Genomic DNA, 26,955 nt, shown 5'->3' on the forward strand with positions numbered 1-26,955 from the left:
TCTGATGCCTGTAAAGTGTGTAGGTACTACCATCTATTCTATCTGATGCCTGTAAAGTGTGTATGCACTACCATCTATTCTGTCTGATGCCTGTTAAGTGTGTAGGTACTACCATCTATTCTGTCTGATGCCTGTAAAGTGTATACGCACTACCATCTATTCTATCTGATGCCTGTAAAGTGTGTATGCACTACCAGCTATTCTATCTGATGCCTGTAAAGTGTGTATGCACTACCAGCTATTCTATCTGATGCCTGTAAAGTGTGTACACACTACCAACTATTCTGTCTGATGCCTGTAAAGTGTGTATGCACTACCATCTATTCTGTCTGATGCCTGTAAAGTGTGTAGGTACTACCAACTATTCTGTCTGATGCCTGTAAAGTGTGTAGGTACTACCATCTATTCTATCTGATGCCTGTAAAGTGTGTATGCACTACCATCTATTCTGTCTGATGCCTGTAAGGTGTGTACACACTACCATCTATTCTATCTGATGCCTGTAAAGTGTGTACGCACTACCAGCTATTCTATCTGATGCCTGTAAAGTGTGTATGCACTACCAGCTATTCTATCTGATGCCTGTAAAGTGTGTACGCACTACCATCTATTCTGTCTGATGCCTATAAAGTGTGTACACACTACCAACTATTCTGTCTGATGCCTGTAAAGTGTGTATGCACTACCATCTATTCTGTCTGATGCCTGTAAAGTGTGTAGGTACTACCAACTATTCTGTCTGATGCCTGTAAAGTGTGTATGCACTACCATCTATTCTGTCTGATGCCTGTAAAGTGTGTACGCACTACCATCTATTCTATCTGATGCCTGTAAAGGGTGTACGCACTACCATCTATTCTGTCTGATGCCTGTAAAGTGTGTATGCACTACCATCTATTCTGTCTGATGCCTGTAAAGTGTGTACACACTACCAACTATTCTGTCTGATGCCTGTAAAGTGTGTACACACTACCAACTATTCTGTCTGATGGCTGTAAAGTGTGTACACACTACCAACTATTCTGTCTGATGCCTGTAAAGTGTGCACTCACTACCAACTATTCTGTCTGATGCCTGTGAAGTGTGTACACACTACCAACTATTCTGTCTGATGCCTGTATAGTGTGTACATACTACCAACTATTCTGTCTGATGCCTGTAAAGTGTGTACGCACTACCATCTATTCAGTCTGATGCCTGTAAAGTGTGTACGCACTACCAACTATTCTGTCTGATGCCTGTAAAGTGTGTACGCACTACCATCTATTCAGTCTGATGCCTGTAAAGTGTGTAGGTACTACCAACTATTCTGTCTGATGCCTGTAAAGTGTGTAGGTACTACCAACTATTCTGTCTGATGCCTGTAAAGTGTGTACGCACTACCAACTATTCTGTCTGATGCCTGTAAAGTGTGTACACACTACCAACTATTCTGTCTGATGCCTGTAAAGTGTGTAGGTACTACCAACTATTCTGTCTGATGCCTGTAAAGTGTGTACGTACTACCAACTATTCTGTCTGATGCCTGTAAAGTGTGTACGCACTACCAACTATTCTGTCTGATGCCTGTAAAGTGTGTATGCACTACCATCTATTCTGTCTGATGCCTGTAAAGTGTGTAGGTACTACAAACTATTCTGTCTGATGCCTGAAAAGTGTGTAGGTACTACCAACTATTCTGTCTGATGCCTGTAAAGTGTGTAGGTACTACCAACTATTCTGTCTGATGCCTGTAAAGTGTGTAGGTACTACCAACTATTCTGTCTGATGCCTGTAAAGTGTGTACGCACTACCAACTATTCTGTCTGATGCCTGTAAAGTGTGTACGCACTACCATCTATTCTGTCTGATGCCTGTAAAGTGTGTACGCACTACCAACTATTCTGTCTGATGCCTGTAAAGTGTGTACGCACTACCATCTATTCTGTCTGATGCCTGTAAAGTGTGTACACACTACCAACTATTCTGTCTGATGCCTGTAAAGTGTGTATGCACTACCTTCTATTCTGTCTGATGCCTGTAAAGTGTGTATGCACTACCAACTATTCTGTCTGATGCCTGTAAAGTGTGTAGGTACTACCAACTATTCTGTCTGATGCCTGTAAATTGTGTACGCACTACCATCTATTCTGTCTGATGCCTGTAAAGTGTGTATGCACTACCAACTATTCTGTCTGATGCCTGTAAAGTGTGTAGGTACTACCAGCTATTCTGTCTGATGCCTGTAAAGTGTGTACACACTACCATCTATTCTGTCTGATGCCTGTAAAGTGTGTATGCACTACCAATTATTCTGTCTGATGCCTGTAAAGTGTGTACGCACTACCATCTATTCTGTCTGATGCCTGTAAAGTGTGTACACACTACCAACTATTCTGTCTGATGCCTGTAAAGTGTGTATGCACTACCTTCTATTCTGTCTGATGCCTGTAAAGTGTGTATGCACTACCAACTATTCTGTCTGATGCCTGTAAAGTGTGTAGGTACTACCAACTATTCTGTCTGATGCCTGTAAATTGTGTACGCACTACCATCTATTCTGTCTGATGCCTGTAAAGTGTGTATGCACTACCAACTATTCTGTCTGATGCCTGTAAAGTGTGTAGGTACTACCAACTATTCTGTCTGATGCCTGTAAATTGTGTACGCACTACCATCTATTCTGTCTGATGCCTGTAAAGTGTGTATGCACTACCAACTATTCTGTCTGATGCCTGTAAAGTGTGTACGTACTACCAACTATTCAGTCTGATGCCTGTAAAGTGTGTAGGTAATACCAACTATTCTGTCTGATGCCTGTAAAGTGTGTCCGCACTACCAACTATTCTGTCTGATGCCTGTAAAGTGTGTACACACTACCAACTATTCTGTCTGATGCCTGTAAAGTGTGTACGCACTACCAACTATTCTGTCTGATGCCTGTAAAGTGTGTACACACTACCAACTATTCTGTCTGATGCCTGTAAAGTGTGTAGGCACTACCAACTATTCTGTCTGATGCCTGTAAAGTGTGTACACACTACCAACTATTCTGTCTGATGCCTGTAAAGTGTGTACGCACTACCATCTATTCAGTCTGATGCCTATAAAGTGTGTACTCACTACCAACTATTCTGTCTGATGCCTGTAAAGTGTGTACGCCCTACCATCTATTCAGTCTGATGACTATAAAGTGTGTACTCACTACCAACAATTCTGTCAGATGCCTGTAAAGTGTGTACGCACTACCATCTATTCTGTCTGATGCCTGTAAAGTGTGTCCGCACTACCAACTATTCTGTCTGATGCCTGTAAAGTGTGTAGGTACTACCAACTATTCTGTCTGATGCCTGTAAAGTGTGTATGCACTACCAGCTATTCTGTCTGATGCCTGTAAAGTGTGTACACACTACCAACTATTCTGTCTGATGCCTGTAAAGTGTGTAGGTACTACCAACTATTCTGTCTGATGCCTGTAAAGTGTGTACGCACTACCAGCTATTCTGTCTGATGCCTGTAAAGTGTGTACACACTACCAACTATTCTGTCTGATGCCTGTAAAGTGTGTACGTACTACCATCTATTCAGTCTGATGCCTATAAAGTGTGTATGCACTACCAACTATTCTGTCTGATGCCTGTAAAGTGTGTAGGTACTACCAACTATTCTGTCTGATGCCTGTAAAGTGTGTACGCACTACCAGCTATTCTGTCTGATGCCTGTAAAGTGTGTACACACTACCAACTATTCTGTCTGATGCCTGTAAAGTGTGTACGTACTACCATCTATTCAGTCTGATGCCTATAAAGTGTGTATGCACTACCAACTATTCTGTCTGATGCCTGTAAAGTGTGTACGCACTACCAACTATTCTGTCTGATGCCTGTAAAGTGTGTACGCACTACCATCTATTCTGTCTGATGCCTGTAAAGTGTGTACACACTACCAACTATTCTGTCTGATGCCTGTAAAGTGTGTACACACTACCAACTATTCTGTCTGATGCCTGTAAAGTGTGTAGGCACTACCAACTATTCTGTCTGATGCCTGTAAAGTGTGTACACACTACCAACTATTCTGTCTGATGCCTGTAAAGTGTGTACACACTACCAACTATTCTGTCTGATGCCTGTAAAGTGTGTACACACTACCAACTATTCTGTCTGATGCCTGTAAAGTGTGTACGCACTACCATCTATTCAGTCTGATGCCTATAAAGTGTGTACTCACTACCAACTATTCTGTCTGATGCCTGTAAAGTGTGTAGGTACTACCAACTATTCTGTCTGATGCCTGTAAAGTGTGTACACACTACCAACTATTCTGTCTGATGCCTGTAAAGTGTGTACGCCCTACCATCTATTCAGTCTGATGCCTAAAAAGTGTGTACTCACTACCAACAATTCTGTCTGATGCCTGTAAAGTGTGTACGCACTACCATCTATTCTGTCTGATGCCTGTAAAGTGTGTACGCACTACCAACTATTCTGTCTGATGCTTGTAAAGTGTGTACGTACTACCAACTATTCTGTCTGATGCCTGTAAAGTGTGTACACACTACCAACTATTCTGTCTGATGCCTGTAAAGTGTGTACGCACTACCATCTATTCAGTCTGATGCCTGTAAAGTGTGTACTCACTACCAACTATTTTGTATGATGCCTGTAAAGTGTGTACGCACTACCAACTATTCTGTCTGATGCCTGTAAAGTGTGTACGCACTACCAGCTATTCTGTCTGATGCCTGTAAAGTGTGTATGCACTACCAGCTATTCTGTCTGATGCCTGTAAAGTGTGTACGCACTACCAACTATTCTGTCTGATGCCTGTAAAGTGTGTACTCACTATCAACTATTCTGTCTGATGCCTGTAAAGTGTGCATGGACTACTGTTCTGTCTGATGCCTGTAAAGTGTGTCCGCACTACCATCTTTCTGTCTGATGTCTGTAAAGTGTGTCCGCACTACCAACTATTCTGTCTGATGCCTGTAAAGTGTGTCCGCACTACCATCTATTCTGTCTGATGCCTGTAAAGTGTGTCCGCACTACCATCTATTCTGTTTGATGCCTGTAAAGTGTGTCCGCACTACCATCTATTCTGTCTGATGCCTGTAAAGTGTGTACACACTACCAGCTATTCTGTCTGATGCCTTTAAAGTGTGTACGCACTACCAGCTATTCTGTCTGATGCCTGTAAAGTGTGTACGCACTACCAACTATTCTGTCTGATGCCTGTAAAGTGTGAACGCACTACCAACTATTCTGTCTGATGCCTGTAAAGTGTGAACGCACTACCAACTATTCTGTCTGATGCCTGTAAAGTGTGTACGCACTACCAACTATTCTGTCTGATGCCTGTAAAGTGTGTATGCACCACCAATTATTCTGTCTGATGCCTGTAAAGTGTGTCCGCACTACCAACTATTCTGTCTGATGCCTGTAAAGTGTGTATGCACTACCAACTATTCTGTCTGATGCCTGTAAAGTGTGTAGGCACTACCAGCTATTCTGTCTGATGCCTGTAAAGTGTGTAGGCACTACCAACTATTCTGTCTGATGCCTGTAAAGTGTGTACCCACTACCAACTATTCTGTCTGATGCCTGTTAAGTGTGTATGCACTACCATCTATTCTGTCTGCTGCCTGTAAAGTGTGTATGCACTACCAACTATTCTGTCTGATGCCTGTTAAGTGTGTACGCACTACCATCTATTCTGTCTGATGCCTGTAAAGTGTGTATGCACCACCAATTATTCTGTCTGATGCCTGTAAAGTGTGTCCGCACTACCAACTATTCTGTCTGATGCCTGTAAAGTGTGTATGCACTACCAACTATTCTGTCTGATGCCTGTAAAGTGTGTAGGCACTACCAGCTATTCTGTCTGATGCCTGTAAAGTGTGTAGGCACTACCAACTATTCTGTCTGATGCCTGTAAAGTGTGTACCCACTACCAACTATTCTGTCTGATGCCTGTTAAGTGTGTATGCACTACCATCTATTCTGTCTGCTGCCTGTAAAGTGTGTATGCACTACCAACTATTCTGTCTGATGCCTGTTAAGTGTGTACGCACTACCATCTATTCTGTCTGATGCCTGTAAAGTGTGTACGCACTACCAACTATTCTGTCTGATGCCTGTAAAGTGTGTACACACTACCAGCTATTCTGTCTGATGCCTTTAAAGTGTGTACGCACTACCAGCTATTCTGTCTGATGCCTGTAAAGTGTGTACGCACTACCAGCTATTCTGTCTGATGCCTGTAAAGTGTGTACGCACTACCAACTATTCTGTCTGATGCCTGTAAAGTGTGAACGCACTACCAACTATTCTGTCTGATGCCTGTAAAGTGTGAACGCACTACCAACTATTCTGTCTGATGCCTGTAAAGTGTGTACGCACTACCAATTATTCTGTCTGATGCCTGTAAAGTGTGTCCGCACTACCAACTATTCTGTCTGATGCCTGTAAAGTGTGTATGCACTACCAACTATTCTGTCTGATGCCTGTAAAGTGTGTAGGCACTACCAGCTATTCTGTCTGATGTCTGTAAAGTGTGTAGGCACTACCAACTATTCTGTCTGATGCCTGTAAAGTGTGTACCCACTACCAACTATTCTGTCTGATGCCTGTTAAGTGTGTATGCACTACCATCTATTCTGTCTGATGCCTGTAAAGTGTGTATGCACTACCAACTATTCTGTCTGATGCCTGTTAAGTGTGTACGCACTACCATCTATTCTGTCTGATGCCTGTAAAGTGTGTACGCACTACCAACTATTCTGTCTGATGCCTGTAAAGTGTGTACACACTACCAGCTATTCTGTCTGATGCCTTTAAAGTGTGTACGCACTACCAGCTATTCTGTCTGATGCCTGTAAAGTGTGTACGCACTACCAGCTATTCTGTCTGATGCCTGTAAAGTGTGTACGCACTACCAACTATTCTGTCTGATGCCTGTAAAGTGTGAACGCACTACCAACTATTCTGTCTGATGCCTGTAAAGTGTGAACGCACTACCAACTATTCTGTCTGATGCCTGTAAAGTGTGTACGCACTACCAACTATTCTGTCTGATGCCTGTAAAGTGTGTATGCACTACCAATTATTCTGTCTGATGCCTGTAAAGTGTGTCCGCACTACCAACTATTCTGTCTGATGCCTGTAAAGTGTGTATGCACTACCAACTATTCTGTCTGATGCCTGTAAAGTGTGTAGGCACTACCAGCTATTCTGTCTGATGCCTGTAAAGTGTGTAGGCACTACCAACTATTCTGTCTGATGCCTGTAAAGTGTGTACGCACTACCAACTATTCTGTCTGATGCCTGTAAAGTGTGTATGCACTACCAACTATTCTGTCTGATGCCTGTAAAGTGTGTACTCACTATCAACTATTCTGTCTGATGCCTGTAAAGTGTGCATGCACTACTGTTCTGTCTGATGCCTGTAAAGTGTGTCCGCACTACCATCTTTCTGTCTGATGTCTGTAAAGTGTGTCCGCACTACCAACTATTCTGTCTGATGCCTGTAAAGTGTGTAGGTACTACCAACTATTCTGTCTGATGCCTGTAAATTGTGTACGCACTACCATCTATTCTGTCTGATGCCTGTAAAGTGTGTATGCACTACCAACTATTCTGTCTGATGCCTGTAAAGTGTGTAGGTACTACCAACTATTCTGTCTGATGCCTGTAAATTGTGTACGCACTACCATCTATTCTGTCTGATGCCTGTAAAGTGTGTATGCACTACCAACTATTCTGTCTGATGCCTGTAAAGTGTGTACGTACTACCAACTATTCAGTCTGATGCCTATAAAGTGTGTAGGTAATACCAACTATTCTGTCTGATGCCTGTAAAGTGTGTCCGCACTACCAACTATTCTGTCTGATGCCTGTAAAGTGTGTACACACTACCAACTATTCTGTCTGATGCCTGTAAAGTGTGTACGCACTACCAACTATTCTGTCTGATGCCTGTAAAGTGTGTACACACTACCAACTATTCTGTCTGATGCCTGTAAAGTGTGTAGGCACTACCAACTATTCTGTCTGATGCCTGTAAAGTGTGTACACACTACCAACTATTCTGTCTGATGCCTGTAAAGTGTGTACGCACTACCATCTATTCAGTCTGATGCCTATAAAGTGTGTACTCACTACCAACTATTCTGTCTGATGCCTGTAAAGTGTGTACGCCCTACCATCTATTCAGTCTGATGACTATAAAGTGTGTACTCACTACCAACAATTCTGTCTGATGCCTGTAAAGTGTGTACGCACTACCATCTATTCTGTCTGATGCCTGTAAAGTGTGTCCGCACTACCAACTATTCTGTCTGATGCCTGTAAAGTGTGTAGGTACTACCAACTATTCTGTCTGATGCCTGTAAAGTGTGTATGCACTACCAGCTATTCTGTCTGATGCCTGTAAAGTGTGTACACACTACCAACTATTCTGTCTGATGCCTGTAAAGTGTGTAGGTACTACCAACTATTCTGTCTGATGCCTGTAAAGTGTGTACGCACTACCAGCTATTCTGTCTGATGCCTGTAAAGTGTGTACACACTACCAACTATTCTGTCTGATGCCTGTAAAGTGTGTACGTACTACCATCTATTCAGTCTGATGCCTATAAAGTGTGTATGCACTACCAACTATTCTGTCTGATGCCTGTAAAGTGTGTAGGTACTACCAACTATTCTGTCTGATGCCTGTAAAGTGTGTACGCACTACCAGCTATTCTGTCTGATGCCTGTAAAGTGTGTACACACTACCAACTATTCTGTCTGATGCCTGTAAAGTGTGTACGTACTACCATCTATTCAGTCTGATGCCTATAAAGTGTGTATGCACTACCAACTATTCTGTCTGATGCCTGTAAAGTGTGTACGCACTACCAACTATTCTGTCTGATGCCTGTAAAGTGTGTACGCACTACCATCTATTCTGTCTGATGCCTGTAAAGTGTGTACACACTACCAACTATTCTGTCTGATGCCTGTAAAGTGTGTACACACTACCAACTATTCTGTCTGATGCCTGTAAAGTGTGTAGGCACTACCAACTATTCTGTCTGATGCCTGTAAAGTGTGTACACACTACCAACTATTCTGTCTGATGCCTGTAAAGTGTGTACACACTACCAACTATTCTGTCTGATGCCTGTAAAGTGTGTACACACTACCAACTATTCTGTCTGATGCCTGTAAAGTGTGTACGCACTACCATCTATTCAGTCTGATGCCTATAAAGTGTGTACTCACTACCAACTATTCTGTCTGATGCCTGTAAAGTGTGTAGGTACTACCAACTATTCTGTCTGATGCCTGTAAAGTGTGTACACACTACCAACTATTCTGTCTGATGCCTGTAAAGTGTGTACGCCCTACCATCTATTCAGTCTGATGCCTAAAAAGTGTGTACTCACTACCATCAATTCTGTCTGATGCCTGTAAAGTGTGTACGCACTACCATCTATTCTGTCTGATGCCTGTAAAGTGTGTACGCACTACCAACTATTCTGTCTGATGCTTGTAAAGTGTGTACGTACTACCAACTATTCTGTCTGATGCCTGTAAAGTGTGTACACACTACCAACTATTCTGTCTGATGCCTGTAAAGTGTGTACGCACTACCATCTATTCAGTCTGATGCCTGTAAAGTGTGTACTCACTACCAACTATTTTGTATGATGCCTGTAAAGTGTGTACTCACTACCAACTATTCTGTCTGATGCCTGTAAAGTGTGTATGCACTACCATCTATTCTATCTGATGCCTGTAAAGTGTGTACGCACTACCAACTATTCTGTCTGATGCCTGTAAAGTGTGTACGTACTACCAACTATTCTGTCTGATGCTTGTAAAATGTGTACACACTACCAACTATTCTGTCTGATGCCTGTAAAGTGTGAATGCACTACCAACTATTCTGTCTGATGCCTGTAAAGTGTGAACGCACTACCAACTATTCTGTCTGATGCCTGTAAAGTGTGTAGGCACTACCAGCTATTCTGTCTGATGCCTGTAAAGTGTGTACTCACTACCATCTATTCTGTCTGATGCCTGTAAAGTGTGTACTCACTATCAAGTATCAACTATTCTGTCTGATGCCTGTAAAGTGTGTACATACTACCATCTATTCTGTCTGATGCCTGTAAAGTGTGTATGCACTACTATTCTGTCTGATGCCTGTAAAGTGTGTATGCACTACCAACTATTCTGTCTGATGCCTGTAAAGTGTGTACTCACTATCAACTATTCTGTCTGATGCCTGTAAAGTGTGCATGCACTACTGTTCTGTCTGATGCTTGTAAAATGTGTACACACTACCAACTATTCTGTCTGATGCCTGTAAAGTGTGAATGCACTACCAACTATTCTGTCTGATGCCTGTAAAGTGTGAATGCACTACCAACTATTCTGTCTGATGCCTGTAAAGTGTGTAGGCACTACCAGCTATTCTGTCTGATGCCTGTAAAGTGTGTACTCACTACCATCTATTCTGTCTGATGCCTGTAAAGTGTGTACTCACTATCAAGTATCAACTATTCTGTCTGATGCCTGTAAAGTGTGTACATACTACCATCTATTCTGTCTGATGCCTGTAAAGTGTGTATGCACTACCAGCTATTCTGTCTTATGCCTGTAAAGTGTGTACGCACTACCAACTATTCTGTCTGATGCCTGTAAAGTGTGTACTCACTATCAACTATTCTGTCTGATGCCTGTAAAGTGTGCATGCACTACTGTTCTGTCTGATGCCTGTAAAGTGTGTCCGCACTACCATCTTTCTGTCTGATGTCTGTAAAGTGTGTCCGCACTACCAACTATTCTGTCTGATGCCTGTAAAGTGTGTCCGCACTACCATCTATTCTGTCTGATGCCTGTAAAGTGTGTCCGCACTACCATCTATTCTGTTTGATGCCTGTAAAGTGTGTACACACTACCAGATATTCTGTCTGATGCCTTTAAAGTGTGTACGCACTACCAGCTATTCTGTCTGATGCCTGTAAAGTGTGTACACACTACCAACTATTCTGTCTGATGCCTGTAAAGTGTGAACGCACTACCAACTATTCTGTCTGATGCCTGTAAAGTGTGAACGCACTACCAACTATTCTGTCTGATGCCTGTAAAGTGTGTACGTATTACCAACTATTCTGTCTGATGCCTGTAAAGTGTGTATGCACCACCAATTATTCTGTCTGATGCCTGTAAAGTGTGTCCGCACTACCAACTATTCTGTCTGATGCCTGTAAAGTGTGTATGCACTACCAACTATTCTGTCTGATGCCTGTAAAGTGTGTAGGCACTACCAGCTATTCTGTCTGATGCCTGTAAAGTGTGTAGGCACTACCAACTATTCTGTCTGATGCCTGTAAAGTGTGTACCCACTACCAACTATTCTGTCTGATGCCTGTTAAGTGTGTATGCACTACCATCTATTCTGTCTGATGCCTGTAAAGTGTGTATGCACTACCAACTATTCTGTCTGATGCCTGTTAAGTGTGTACGCACTACCATCTATTCTGTCTGATGCCTGTAAAGTGTGTACGCACTACCAACTATTCTGTCTGATGCCTGTAAAGTGTGTACACACTACCAGCTATTCTGTCTGATGCCTTTAAAGTGTGTACGCACTACCAGCTATTCTGTCTGATGCCTGTAAAGTGTGTACGCACTACCAGCTATTCTGTCTGATGCCTGTAAAGTGTGTACGCACTACCAACTATTCTGTCTGATGCCTGTAAAGTGTGAACGCACTACCAACTATTCTGTCTGATGCCTGTAAAGTGTGAACGCACTACCAACTATTCTGTCTGATGCCTGTAAAGTGTGTACGCACTACCAATTATTCTGTCTGATGCCTGTAAAGTGTGTCCGCACTACCAACTATTCTGTCTGATGCCTGTAAAGTGTGTATGCACTACCAACTATTCTGTCTGATGCCTGTAAAGTGTGTAGGCACTACCAGCTATTCTGTCTGATGCCTGTAAAGTGTGTAGGCACTACCAACTATTCTGTCTGATGCCTGTAAAGTGTGTACCCACTACCAACTCTTCTGTCTGATGCCTGTTAAGTGTGTATGCACTACCATCTATTCTGTCTGATGCCTGTAAAGTGTGTATGCACTACCAACTATTCTGTCTGATGCCTGTTAAGTGTGTACGTACTACCATCTATTCTGTCTGATGCCTGTAAAGTGTGTACGCACTACCAACTATTCTGTCTGATGCCTGTAAAGTGTGTACACACTACCAGCTATTCTGTCTGATGCCTTTAAAGTGTGTACGCACTACCAGCTATTCTGTCTGATGCCTGTAAAGTGTGTACGCACTACCAGCTATTCTGTCTGATGCCTGTAAAGTGTGTACGCACTACCAACTATTCTGTCTGATGCCTGTAAAGTGTGAACGCACTACCAACTATTCTGTCTGATGCCTGTAAAGTGTGAACGCACTACCAACTATTCTGTCTGATGCCTGTAAAGTGTGTACGCACTACCAACTATTCTGTCTGATGCCTGTAAAGTGTGTATGCACTACCAATTATTCTGTCTGATGCCTGTAAAGTGTGTCCGCACTACCAACTATTCTGTCTGATGCCTGTAAAGTGTGTATGCACTACCAACTATTCTGTCTGATGCCTGTAAAGTGTGTAGGCACTACCAGCTATTCTGTCTGATGCCTGTAAAGTGTGTAGGCACTACCAACTATTCTGTCTGATGCCTGTAAAGTGTGTACGCACTACCAACTATTCTGTCTGATGCCTGTAAAGTGTGTATGCACTACCAACTATTCTGTCTGATGCCTGTAAAGTGTGTACTCACTATCAACTATTCTGTCTGATGCCTGTAAAGTGTGCATGCACTACTGTTCTGTCTGATGCCTGTAAAGTGTGTCCGCACTACCATCTTTCTGTCTGATGTCTGTAAAGTGTGTACGCACTACCAACTATTCTGTCTGATGCCTGTAAAGTGTGTACTCACTACCATCTATTCTGTCTGATGCCTGTAAATTGTGTACTCACTACCAACTATTCTGTCTGATGCCTGTAAAGTGTGTATGCACTACCATCTATTCTATCTGATGCCTGTAAAGTGTGTACGCACTACCAACTATTCTGTCTGATGCCTGTAAAGTGTGTACGTACTACCAACTATTCTGTCTGATGCTTGTAAAATGTGTACACACTACCAACTATTCTGTCTGATGCCTGTAAAGTGTGAATGCACTACCAACTATTCTGTCTGATGCCTGTAAAGTGTGAACGCACTACCAACTATTCTGTCTGATGCCTGTAAAGTGTGTAGGCACTACCAGCTATTCTGTCTGATGCCTGTAAAGTGTGTACTCACTACCATCTATTCTGTCTGATGCCTGTAAAGTGTGTACTCACTATCAAGTATCAACTATTCTGTCTGATGCCTGTAAAGTGTGTACATACTACCATCTATTCTGTCTGATGCCTGTAAAGTGTGTATGCACTACTATTCTGTCTGATGCCTCTAAAGTGTGTATGCACTACCAACTATTCTGTGTGATGCCTGTAAAGTGTGTACTCACTACCAACTATTCTGTCTGATGCCTGTAAAGTGTGTACACACTACCAACTGTTACGTTCTGGGTTATTTGTGGACCCGGGGTGGTAGCAGGAGCGATCACAGAAGCAGATTTGTAAATAAAACTAGGATTTTTAATAAGTGCTCGAGTAGACATATAATGTGGCAGTAAATAAAAGTCCAGGAAAATATAAATGTGCACAAGAGTTCTGTGGTGGGAGCAAAGGGTTAATGTCCAGGTAGAAACAATTAGAGCAGTCCAGGTGTGCAGGTAGTGAAACTGAAAATAAACAAGCCAGGTTTGCAGATAGTGAACTGAAGTGCAGGATGTCAGCAGGCTCAGGCACTCAGGTATGGGCAAGGGTGATGGAGGTAGCGGGGTAGTCCAGTGGGAACTAGGAGCTGACAGGCAGACTGGCAGACAGCGGATTCACAGGAACAGGATAAGCACAGAGAACTCCCTCTCAGCTAGGCTGAGATACACGTTGCACTGGCAAAGAAGGAAGGCACTGACCCTTCCTAAATACCCCATGCCGTGCTGTTACTGGCCGGAGGGTACATGTGACTCACCAGGATTGGCCAGCCGCATCACATGGCCAGAAGGCAAGATGGCGGCGCCCATGCCAAACGGAATGGAGATGCCGCCAGGCCTTACCAGCGCAGAGTGACAACAGGCACGCACAACAACGCGCGCAGCCAAAGCCCCCCGCCAGACACCAGCTCCGCCACCAGACAGCCCGCGCCACAATGACCTCACAGGTAACACTCGCTTAGCGCCATGCTGAAATACCCTGGCCGTGACACCAACTATTCTGTCTGATGTCTATAAAGTGTGTACTCACTACCAACTATTCTGTCTGATGCCTGTAAAGTGTGTATGCACTACCATCTATTCTATCTGATGCCTGTAAAGTGTGTACGCACTACCAACTATTCTGTCTGATGCCTGTAAAGTGTGTACGTACTACCAACTATTCTGTCTGATGCCTGTAAAATGTGTACACACTACCAACTATTCTGTCTGATGCCTGTAAAGTGTGAATGCACTACCAACTATTCTGTCTGATGCCTGTAAAGTGTGAACGCACTACCAACTATTCTGTCTGATGCCTGTAAAGTGTGAACGCACTACCAACTATTCTGTCTGATGCCTGTATAGTGTGTAGGTACTACCAGCAATTCTATCTGATGCCTGTAAAGTGTGTACTCACTACCATGTATTCTGCCTGATGCCTGTAAAGTGTGTACTCACTATCAACTATTCTGTCTGATGCCTGTAAAGTGTGTACTCACTATCAACTATTCTGTCTGATGCCTGTAAAGTGTGTACATACTACCATATATTCTGTCTGATGCCTGTAAAGTGTGTATGCACTACTATTCTGTCTGATGCCTCTAAAGTGTGTATGGACTACCAACTATTCTGTGTGATGCCTGTAAAGTGTGTACTCACTACCAACTATTCTGTCTGATGCCTGTAAAGTGTGTACACACTACCAACTATTCTGTCTGATGTCTATAAAGTGTGTACTCACTACCAACTATTCTGTCTGATGCCTGTAAAATGTGTATGCACTACCAGCTATTCTGTCTGATGCCTGTAAAGTGTGTACTCACTACCATCTATTCTGTCTGATGCCTGTAAAGTGTGTCCGCACTACCATCTATTCTGTCTGATGCCTGTAAAGTGTGTCCGCACTACCATCTATTCTGTCTGATGCCTGTAAAGTGTGTCCGCACTACCATCTATTCTGTCTGATGCCTGTAAAGTGTGTCCGCACTACCATCTATTCTGTCTGATGCCTGTAAAGTGTGTATGCACTACCAACTATTCTGTCTGATGCCTGTAAAGTGTGTCCGCACTACCAACTATTCTGTCTGATGCCTGTAAAGTGTGTATGCACTACCAACTATTCTGTCTGTTGCCTGTAAAGTGTGTAGGCACTACCAGCTATTCTGTCTGATGCCTGTAAAGTGTGTAGGCACTACCAACTATTCTGTCTGATGCCTGTAAAGTGTGTACGCACTACCAACTATTCTGTCTGATGCCTGTAAAGTGTGTATGCACTACCAGCTATTCTGTCTGATGCCTGTAAAGTGTGAACGCACTACCAACTATTCTGTCTGATGCCTGTAAAGTGTGTAGGCACTACCAGCAATTCTGTCTGATGCCTGTAAAGTGTGTACTCACTACCATCTATTCTGTCTGATGCCTGTAAAGTGTGTACTCACTATCAACTATTCTGTCTGATGCCTGTAAAGTGTGTACTCACTATCAACTATTCTGTCTGATGCCTGTAAAGTGTGTACATACTACCATATATTCTGTCTGATGCCTGTAAAGTGTGTATGCACTACTATTCTGTCTGATGCCTCTAAAGTGTGTATGGACTACCAACTATTCTGTGTGATGCCTGTAAAGTGTGTACTCACTACCAACTATTCTGTCTGATGCCTGTAAAGTGTGTACACACTACCAACTATTCTGTCTGATGTCTATAAAGTGTGTACTCACTACCAACTATTCTGTCTGATGCCTGTAAAATGTGTATGCACTACCAGCTATTCTGTCTGATGCCTGTAAAGTGTGTACTCACTACCATCTATTCTGTCTGATGCCTGTAAAGTGTGTCCGCACTACCCCATCTATTCTGTCTGATGCCTGTAAAGTGTGTCCGCACTACCATCTATTCTGTCTGATGCCTGTAAAGTGTGTCCGCACTACCATCTATTCTGTCTGATGCCTGTAAAGTGTGTCCGCACTACCATCTATTCTGTCTGATGCCTGTAAAGTGTGTATGCACTACCAACTATTCTGTCTGATGCCTGTAAAGTGTGTCCGCACTACCAACTATTCTGTCTGATGCCTGTAAAGTGTGTATGCACTACCAACTATTCTGTCTGTTGCCTGTAAAGTGTGTAGGCACTACCAGCTATTCTGTCTGATGCCTGTAAAGTGTGTAGGCACTACCAACTATTCTGTCTGATGCCTGTAAAGTGTGTACGCACTACCAACTATTCTGTCTGATGCCTGTAAAGTGTGTATGCACTACCAGCTATTCTGTCTGATGCCTGTAAAGTGTGTACACACTACCAACTATTCTGTCTGATGCCTGTAAAGTGTGTACATACTACCAACTATTCTGTCTGATGCCTGTAAAGTGTGTATGCACTACTATTCTGTCTGATGCCTGTAAAGTGTGTACGGAGTCACAATCTTTTCACCAGTTGGTTTTGAGAGATTGGGATTTCCATTGCAAGGTAGATTGCAAAGGGGTGTACACATGAATCCACATGCCAATCGGGACTATCAATCGCGAGTGGAATTGTAAGTACCACCACATCTGAAATATGATTGTATAGGTGTCTACAGGCTTAATGCAATCATCTCTGCTTGAACTGATAACAGCTCTATCTGTTTATCTCTGTAATACTTGTGGCTCCAGTATGTAACGGAGAGGGGTCAGATTCAGCAGTATTTCTAACAGTGAAGAAAAAAAAGAGGGTCCCTGCCATTGACATTTGGGGTAAACTATAACAACGGTCGTTAGAGAAGTTATTTTCTATTAATTATAATACAAAATAACTTTACTGTATGCAGAAACATCTAAAAATGATTATATTAGCAGCACACCACTTAATGACTACACCAGGCAATGCATCGTCTTCTTATATAAGAGATCCTAATAGGATTTACCTCTTCTTTTTCAGCAGACTGAAGGTCCTGCCACTCCTCAATGACATGAGCCAGGTCGACAGTGTTCATGTGCACACGGGCTTCTCCAATGGCATCATGTTTAGAGAATCGGTCAAAATCATACACCGACATCACTAAAGTCTTCCCTCCAAGCTCTGCATAGGGAATCTGGGAGGGGGGGGGGGGGGGTTTGCAATTATTAAAATAAAATACAATTTCTGCAAAATGAATATAAGAAATCTGACATTTTACATATATAGGTATTTTTCTGTAGAATGCAAAACAGTCATATTTATTAAAAAGAATAGATTTACTGGCAATGCAATTTACATGTCCTTCTTTCTAAGCCCAGAGGCTAAAACAATGACTGACCATGCAATGGCATTACTTAGAAGATAAAATAGCACTGCTCTGTCTTTGTTTTGCTGAGATTAGTACTTAAGAGTGACTGGCAACTTCTGTGATCATGGATGGACCCTCCCCTGGTCCAGAGGACATTACTAATAACACCTAGGGTATCATAATGCCCTGCTCAAGGTTGTATTCAGCTACTGTATCGCTTTACTCATCCCAAAGTTCCTATAAGTCTGGGCTGATTTTCTAAAATAAAAAATAAACTTCTATTTTCTTATTATGCCTCTATGACGTTCTTACCGAAGTAGAGTTTCCAGCAGTAGAAAACGCACAGTTTTGTTGTATACAAGCACATTGGTCAAAAATATATATACTTTTTAATGCACCACAGAGTTCTGTAGAATTGACAGTGAAGAAACAGAGCATACCTAAATAGGCACATACGAGGTTGGTAAAATACATACAGATGTGAACACCAACTAAGTACCCTCTATATAGTCTAGTCTAGGCCTTTGCCTAGGACCAGATGGACACTGGGGGCCCGTCACCTAAACGTTCCGGAGGGGTAGGAAGGGCCAGCAGCAGGGTGGTGTGCTGGTGCAAGTAGCATGTTTCTTAAGGCTGGTCCAACTTTGGACAGTTTGGATCCAGTGGTGGAGATTAATGTCTATGCAGCCTCATCATTTGTTAACACAGTATTGGTACTACATGGCTTCCGTAGCCTTAAAATTGTGACTGATGAGGTCACTAAGGCCGTACTACTAACCGGCCAGCTGTCTGGATGACTGTGCAGAGCTGACCAGTTGCCTGATTGTTAAATTAATTTAAGTGGAGCCATAGTGTAAGAGGCTCCTATATGGGTAAGGCATGCTAAAACCCAAATACTGAACTCAGGACACACAGAAATAACAGATTAGAGAAACAAAAGAGATGATAACATTGAAAAACGATAAAAAGATATAGAAAAACAGAGAACGCAGCCAATTGCATCTACCTTTTTTTTATGTATTCTTATATATTTATTTACTATTAAAAATAATAGCCTTTCAGCTTTTAGAACTTACGTATAATGTAATGTGTATTTTAATTAAACATATTTAGAATGAATAATGTTTCCATCTGTGTTTGTTAACTATGCAGGGATCGCTTCCTCTGGTTGAACTGCTGTCTTGACTTGAGTCAGCCAATAACAGTGAGTGGTGTAAGTGAAAGAGGTGCAGTGCTAGCGAGCTACAGTGGTACCCGAATTGCAAGGCGTGTGGTGCATAGAGGCCCATGTGTCCAGAAGTACCCCATGTTACACATCGTACACAAAGACTAGAAGCCACTGCATGCCGAGCAGCTATCCCCCTATATCTGCTTCCGGCGACCATCTTTTGGTCGATATATTCGGGAAGATGAGCCGGAACAGGAAAATGTAAAGACCCTCACACTGTGTCAGAGCCTTTGTGATCTTCTGCTCATGTGTCATCTTTCTGAACATATCATAAGAAAGATGGCCGCTGGCTTAAAAAAACAAATTGCAAAAACGCTGCAAAAAACAACAACAACATAAAAAGGTTCCCAATGGTAAAACCTTCACTTAACTAAGATATCTATGGGTTTATGTAAAATCAGGAGCTTCTGATCGTGTTTATGCCCGATATGTAAAAGGGCAATGCTTTTACCAGCCGTCTCTTGCTAGCAAAGCATTTCCCTTTTAAATATCAGACATAAATACAATCAGAAGCGCCAATCGTCACAACCCGACACTTCGTAAATAAATTCCCCAGTGTCCAAATTCTTGTCAAAATCTTGCTGCTATCATCTTCCACTCATTTACTGCCTCGCACTGCTGCCACATCGTCACATCATGGTTGCACAGTGGTTAGCATTGCTACTTCACAGCATTGGAGTCATAGGTTTAATTCTGCCCAGGGCCCTATTAGTTTGGTGTTTGTATGTTCTCCCGGCGCTTGCACAGTTTTCTTCCACACTCCAAAGATATCTTATAGGTTAAATGATGAATATAGACAGACAGTGGGGCCTGATTCTGAGATGCACATAATGCCTATAAGGATTAGATATTCTGTTGAAAGCCCTTCATCATATGTATGGGCTATATAAATAACTGTTAATAAATAAATAATAAACATATAGAAATTGCCGTTCGACTTACTAGTGACATATTCCATATTCATAATTGAATGTTTTTTATATTGCTGAGTTCCTTATACTAGAACCCTATTGTATCTTTTTGGATGCATATAAAAAATTGCTTTCATATTTTTTCAAACCGATTACCATTTACCCAGAAGCTTTTCTAAGAAAACTTAACTGAATGAGACCAAACAAATCTTGGGATCCTGGAAAAGAAATGATGTCCCTCTCTTCTGTCATTACTTTTATAATTATACATTTGAGTGCAATTATATATGTCTTCCAGTAGCCAAGATGCAAAATAGGATTGAAAAGCAATAACGGGTAACTACTCCTTATGAAGACTGTTTTTTAATTGTGCACTGTGCACCCACAGGAAGACATGGCCACTCTCCCTGAGGCGGCATTGTTTCTGCAGGGGGCCGCCTCCCAGGTATTTACCAGGCTTAAGCACCCCCCCCCCCCACCCACCAACAGAGAGTTGCTCAATAGATCTCTGAATGGCCCTGTTTATTGTTTTGTATTATTATTATTATTATTATTATTATTATTATATCAGTAACCTTTTTTTGGTCTCTAACCATTATGTAAAAGAAGACCAAGGGGATACACATTTAATAGCACAGGGCCAAATAACTAAAGACAAAGTATACTGTATATAGATATGTGTATAAAATAAATACATTTTATTAGTCCCTACCTTAAAAGTGAAGGACTCATTGAAGGTTGGGTTAAGAGTCTTACGATGAACTTTTGTTTCATACTTCTTCTTTTTGTCCGGTAAGAGAAATACTTTGACATAGGGATCGGAAGTCCCTCCGATGTCTAGTGCTGGAAGATCTGCAGCTTGTATAATTCCCACAACCAACTGCATTGGGAAGCAGAATAAAGTTGAGAATCAGAACCTGAAGTTTGTGTTTCAATAAACCTGAAAGGGAGCTTGGGTTGTGATTCATAAATTGAATTTTAGCAGTGACTCTGAGTAGACAGGATACAGAGCAATGTATATTAAAATGAATGGTACCAGGGAAGCATCATTTACATACTATCCCATCATGAATTCAAACCAATCACAAAACTGCTGACAACACAAAGATCCCCAGTTCCAATGCCCCTTTAAATTGGAATTCTGCTGTAAATGGAAACTTCTGAACAGAGTGGTGCTTGTCTTGCTTCCCAGATTGAGCTGTTTGGAAGAGGACGGTATGAGTTCTCAGTCTGTCACATCGTCCAACTTATATAATTATGCTATTGAGACAGGCTCAGCTCACTTTAGAATTGTGTGAGGTTGCTAGCTATAGGACATTTCTAAATTCCTATATTCACCCATGCCATTTATAAAGAAATAATAATACGTTATGCAATGTTATATCAAGAATTTGCAGTTAATTGCATTTATGCTAGTTAACTGGATATTTGTACAGTACTGTATATAAAATGGTATTTTGCTGGATAATAAGCTGTCTCCCAGTAAAGTACTGTAGATCTAGTTGCATTTAGCCTAGAGCAGAGCTCAACAAACTCTGCCATTACAGTCCAGGTTTTAAGGATATCCATGTTTAAGCACAAGTGACTTACTTAGCAACTCAGTCAATTTGATTTAACCATCTGGGCTCAAACACAGATATCCTTAAAATCTGGTCTGTAATGGCAGAGTTTGGGAGCCTCTGGCCTAGACCCAATGGCTGCTCTAGGCATGGGCTAGCAGGGCCGTTGCACTGAGCGCAGCCCTACTCCCTGCCTGAGCTGGCTGCGGTGGAAAAGCCTGCCTTCCACCCTCCCTCTGGTGCTATTGTGTAAGCGCTCAAGGGAAGGGGCGTGGCTGTGCTGGGCGCAGGGAAGCCTAGCGCCGGTCCTGCCTAGACCAAAAACACAATGCCATCTACAGATCCCTGCTTCTTGGTCCATGGAATATGATGTGAAGTGAGTACTCAAATTAATTATGTGTGCCATAGTTAGTAAGAGCCTAAAGATAAGAACTCTGTATTTAGGTGTAGGAGGCCTACTGTAGTAAAAAGTAGCTTCTCTATACCTGTCCTGTTTGGAAATCATAGTCCAGGGAATACTGCAGCTTTCCCAGCTTCTCCTGAGGTTTATCATCTTTTTCATCCCCTAGAAGAGAGGGATCGAGGTCTTCCACATCTGGTTGCACCTGCACAGAAACACATCATTTCACTGTTAAATAAAACCAGTTGATAAGGGAAAATAACACAACCTATAGCATAGATAACCTAAATAGGTGCTACCTGTATAAAACGCATACTGCTAGTAACACCAGTGCTGTACCAGACATCAATAGGATAATATGTACTTTGTTGTAAAACATTATATTATTTGATTTCATTGTTGAGGAAATAGTACTAAACATTTTTAAGGACTTCTTTAATTGTAATTTGTAACACATACAAAGACAACTGTCAAAATGAAAATTTGATCCATGAATTAGTCCAAATTGTACACATAGATATTAAAAGAACTAAAAGCAGCTAATCATCCATTAATCAAACTTTTTAAGTGGTCACTGCTGGCATGTTCAATTCCAGGTAGTGGCAGCACGCCATTTGTATTTCCACTAAACAATAAGGCAGTAGGGAAGACTATGAGAACTATAGAACTGTGGGTCTCACCAGGGCCTCTGTGACTTTGGATGAGCCCCAGTATGGGGGATGAGCATGGCGACATAGAGGCATTTATCCTTAATTCAGTATGCATACCGCACACTGGGCCTGATTCAGATATGTATGTAAACCCGATGGTTTACGTACATACCCGATGTTTGTGGGTCTGTGCATGTACAGAATGAGTCCTGCTTTTGGGGGCGGGGAGGAGGCAGCACCGGGCTGCCTTCCTGAAAACGAAGGCGTGTTGCTCCCGTTTCCTGGGAGTACCAAAGCCAGGTTCTGTGTCCAAGAAGCAGGAGAGAGCAGATACTAATTACCCGAGCCTGGGCTTGCTGGAGGGGCCTGGCAGGGACCCGGGTCTGACCCCACCTCCCCTCTCTCCTACCTGTCAGCGGCACTGAGCGCTGTAGATTCTGGCTTAATGGCAGAATCTACAGCGCATGCGCGGGTCTCCAAGAAAATGGCGCCCGCGCCTACTTTCCCGGGGACATCTTTTCTGCGAATACGCAGATCATTGGGAAAATGGCCGCACCATTTTCCCAATGAGTGTTTGCTGCTCTACAGCGCCGGTCCGGCGCTGCGGAGCAGCACTTCGGGAATCATCGGAGAGGTAAGTATAATTACCTATAGGTGCAGGGTGTGCGGTGTTGGCCCCTCTGGACTCGGGGGCCCGTGTGCCCCACACACCCTCCACCCATTATAGATATGCCCCTGGGCAAATGACAAAGGGATATCACAGATGTAACAGCAGTATACAGATATAGGCAGTCTGGAGCTCAGGGTGTTGCTGGGCCTTATAGTGTGCCAGGTGAAGTGGCGGAAATGGCAGGAGTGATGCCCTGTGCCATAATGGTGGTGATATAGTATACTTGCGGTCCAGCTTTGTGGTTGTGGGTGGCTATGTACTGTGAGAGTCTCCTGGGCAGGGCCAGATTAAGGGGGGGCAACAGGGGCGGTCGTCCTGGGGACCCCACACACAGAGGGGCCCCCACCACTAGAGGACGCAGGGGGGGTTTCTGAGAACCTAGAAACGACCCCTGACGGACCAATTCCCCCTTCTACTGTGGCCGAAATGGGGGCAGAGCCAAGATAACAAGCCCCATGAAGTGAGCAGCAGCTGCATCGAATGTAAGTGTATGTATACTGTTTTATTCTTTATATACAGTATGTGTATGTATGTGTTTATGTGTATATATGTGCTAGTGTGTGTATACTTTGTATATATATGTGTTAGTGTGAATGTATGTGTTTATGTGTGTGTATACTGTATATGTGTGTGTTAGTATGTATGTTATATATAATATATATGTATGATACATATATATTATAGGGATGAGCGGGTTCGGTTCCCTGAGAACCGAACCCACCCGAACTTCGGGGATCCGGGACGATCCGAGCCCAAGCTCGGATCTCCCTGTCTGCCCCGGATCCCTCTCCCGAGGCAAAACCTCGAGATCTGCTGTCGGATCTCGAGGTTTTGCCTCGAGCGGCTATTTAAGAAAAAATGCCTTTGCCTTTAATGGGCAAAGTGCTGATTGGCTGACACAGCCGTCTGTCACGGCTCTCAGCCAATCAGCATTATGGTGCTCATTTGCATGTAGCACGGACTCGTGAGATCCGTGCTACATGCATCTGTGTGACTGACAGTGACACAGAGCACAGATGGGTCAGTGAGACCCGGCTGTGCTGCTGTGTATTTCAATGACACAGATGCACGCACGGACCAGGAGATCCGTGCTACTTGCATCTGTGTCATTGACACAGAGCACTGACGGGTCCGTGAGACCTGTCTGTGCTGCTGTGGTAAAAAAAAAAAAAAAAACCTGTGTAAAAAAAGAAAAAAATGGCGTGCCCCCCCCAAAAAAGAGCAACCAGCCCCGGGCATTAGTGACCCAGTGCTGGGTGTGCTTAAATACAGGGGACAAACGACGTAGGGGTCCCCTGTACTTAAGCACAACCAGCACCGGGCTAGTCAGAACCAGCGCTGGTTGCCAAAATACGGGGGACAAACGACGTAGGGGTCCCCCGTATTCTGCGCAACCAGCTCTGGGCTCTGATCCGGTCCTGGTTCTGGAAATACAGGGGAAAAAAATTAGTAGGGTTCCCCTGTATGTTCCAGAACCAGCACTGGACTTTTTCTAGCGGGGGGCTGATGCCACAGCCAGGGGAGCCCTTTCACCGGGCCCCCCAGCCGCAGCATCAGCCCTGACTGCTAGTCAGCCCAGGCCGGGGATCCCTGGAGAGCTGGGGACCCCCCCAATAAAGGGGTCACCCTCTCCAGGGCACCCCAGGCCCAGGCTGATAGCCCGGGGCTATCCCCGCCACCCCTGGTGGCGGTGGGTGGCGGGTTGATTGTGTGGTGTGGTGTAAATAAAGAATATCAAACATTGTCTTTACAAGTAGAACTGCAAGTCCCAGCAAGCCTGCCCCGCATGCTGGTACTTGGAGAACCACAACTACCAGCATGCAGGGCATTAAGGGCCCACTAGTACCTGTAGTTCACCTGTAAAAAAATGTTTAAAAAAACACAGGACACACACACCGTGACAGTATAAGTTTATTAAACATACATACACACACACACATGTACAAATACTCACCTATGTAACCTGTAGCATCGGTCCACTTGTCCGATAAAGTATACATAGGGGACCTGTGAAAAAAAACATACTCACCATCTCCTATGCGAGGTTCTGTCCTCTTCGTTCCAAAGTAGGCATCCCCGGACTTGGCAATAAAAAAAACGAAAACGCGATCCACGAACTTAGTACCGTTCTATAGAATGGTACTTCCCGAATGAGAGCTTAGCGGCAGGGTATCACCATGGAAACCCCGCTGCTAAGCGTTCATTGGCTGAGAGAGGTCATCTCCCGTCTCTCAGCCAATGAACGGCTCCCTCCATTGTAGTCAATGGTGGGAGCCGCAAGGTTATTAAAGTTTACCCTGCGGCTCCCACCATTGACTACAATGGAGGGAGCCGTTCATTGGCTGAGAGACGGGAGATGACCTCTCTCAGCCAATGAACGCTTAGCAGCGGGGTTTCCATGGTGATACCCCGCCGCTAAGCTCTCATTCGGGAAGTACCGTTCTATAGAACGGTACTAAGTTCGTGGATCGCGTTTTCGTTTTTTTTTTTTGCCAAGTCCGGGGATGCCTACTTTGGAACGAAGAGGACAGAACCTCGCATAGGAGATGGTGAGTATGTTTTTTTTCACAGGTCCCCTATGGATACTTTACCGGACAAGTGGACCGATGCTACAGGTTACATAGGTGAGTATGTGTACATGTGTGTGTGTGTGTGTATGTATGTTTAATAAACTTATACTGTCACGGTGTGTGTGTCCTGTGTTTTTTTAAACATTTTTTTACAGGTGAACTACAGGTACTAGTGGGCCCTTAATGCCCTGCATGCTGGTACTTGTGGTTCTCCAAGTACCAGCATGCGGGGCAGGCTAGCTGGGACTTGCAGTTCTACTTGTAAAGACAATGTTTGATATTCTTTATTTACACCACACCACACAATCAACCCGCCACCCACCACCACCAGGGGTGGCGGGGATAGCCCCGGGCTGTCAGCCTGGGCCTGGGGTGGCCTGGAGAGGGTGACCCCTTTATTGGGGGGGTCCCCAGCTCTCCAGGGATCCCCGGCCTGGGCTGACTAGCGGTCAGGGCTGATGCTGCGGCTGGGGGGCCCGGTGAAAGGGCTCCCCTGGCTGTGGCATCAGCCCCCCGCTAGAAAAAGTCCAGTGCTGGTTCTGGAACATACAGGGGAACCCTACTATTTTTTTTCCCCTGTATTTCCAGAACCAGGACCGGATCAGAGCCCAGAGCTGGTTGCGCAGAATACGGGGGACCCCTACGTCGTTTGTCCCCCGTATTTTGGCAACCAGCGCTGGTTCTGACTAGCCCGGTGCTGGTTGTGCTTAAGTACAGGGGACCCCTATGTCGTTTGTCCCCTGTATTTAAGCACACCCAGCACTGGGTTACTAATGCCTGGGGCTGGTTGCTCTTTTTTGGGGGGGTGCACGCCATTTTTTTCTTTTTTTACACAGGTTTTTTTTTTTTTTACCACAGCAGCACAGACGGGTCTCACGGACCTGTCATTGCTCTGTGCCAATCACACAGATGCATGTAGCACGGATCTCCCGGGTTCGTGCTACATGCAAATGGGCACCATAACGCTGATTGGCTTCCTGTCTGCCACTGCAGTGCCACTCCTAGATGGGCCACGTGTTTGTGCCGCCCACTTGTGTCGCTTAGCATAGTCATCCAGCTACCTCGGTGCAACCTTTTGGCCTAAAAACAATATTGTGAGGTGTGAGGTGTTCAGAATAGAGTGGAAATGAGTGGAAATTAATGTTATTGGGGTTATTAATAGCGTAGGAACAAAAAAAGGCCCATTTTATGTGATTTTAGCGTTTTTTTTTTATTTTTTAAGAAAAAATCCAGATCCAAAACACAAAACCCAGAACCCAAAACACGGAAGGGTGGTTTTGGCAAAACCAATCCAGATCCAAAACACGAAGAAAGATCCAGATCCAAAACCAAAACACAAAACACGAAAAGTGGCCGGTGCACACCCCTAATATATTATATATATGT

At 43.6% G+C, this 26,955-nt stretch overlaps 1 protein-coding gene across 1 annotated transcript in view; it reads right to left on the reverse strand.

Annotated features, from left to right (window-relative positions):
* SYT5 (synaptotagmin 5) overlaps positions 1-26,955 on the reverse strand; it is a 354,594-nt gene that overhangs the window by 33,321 nt on the left and 294,318 nt on the right. The window contains exons 4-6 of the mRNA XM_088450947.1: positions 21,765-21,884; positions 20,433-20,600; positions 17,240-17,407 (exon numbers count right to left, since the gene is read on the reverse strand). Coding sequence (XP_088307073.1) covers positions 17,240-17,407; positions 20,433-20,600; positions 21,765-21,884 — 456 coding nt within the window. The remainder of the gene's footprint in view (positions 1-17,239; positions 17,408-20,432; positions 20,601-21,764; positions 21,885-26,955) is intronic.

The sequence above is a fragment of the Taudactylus pleione genome, unplaced genomic scaffold (genome assembly GCF_031769625.1).
Source record: "Taudactylus pleione unplaced genomic scaffold, aTauple2 ptg000535l, whole genome shotgun sequence".
Taxonomy (NCBI): Eukaryota; Metazoa; Chordata; class Amphibia; order Anura; family Myobatrachidae; genus Taudactylus; species Taudactylus pleione.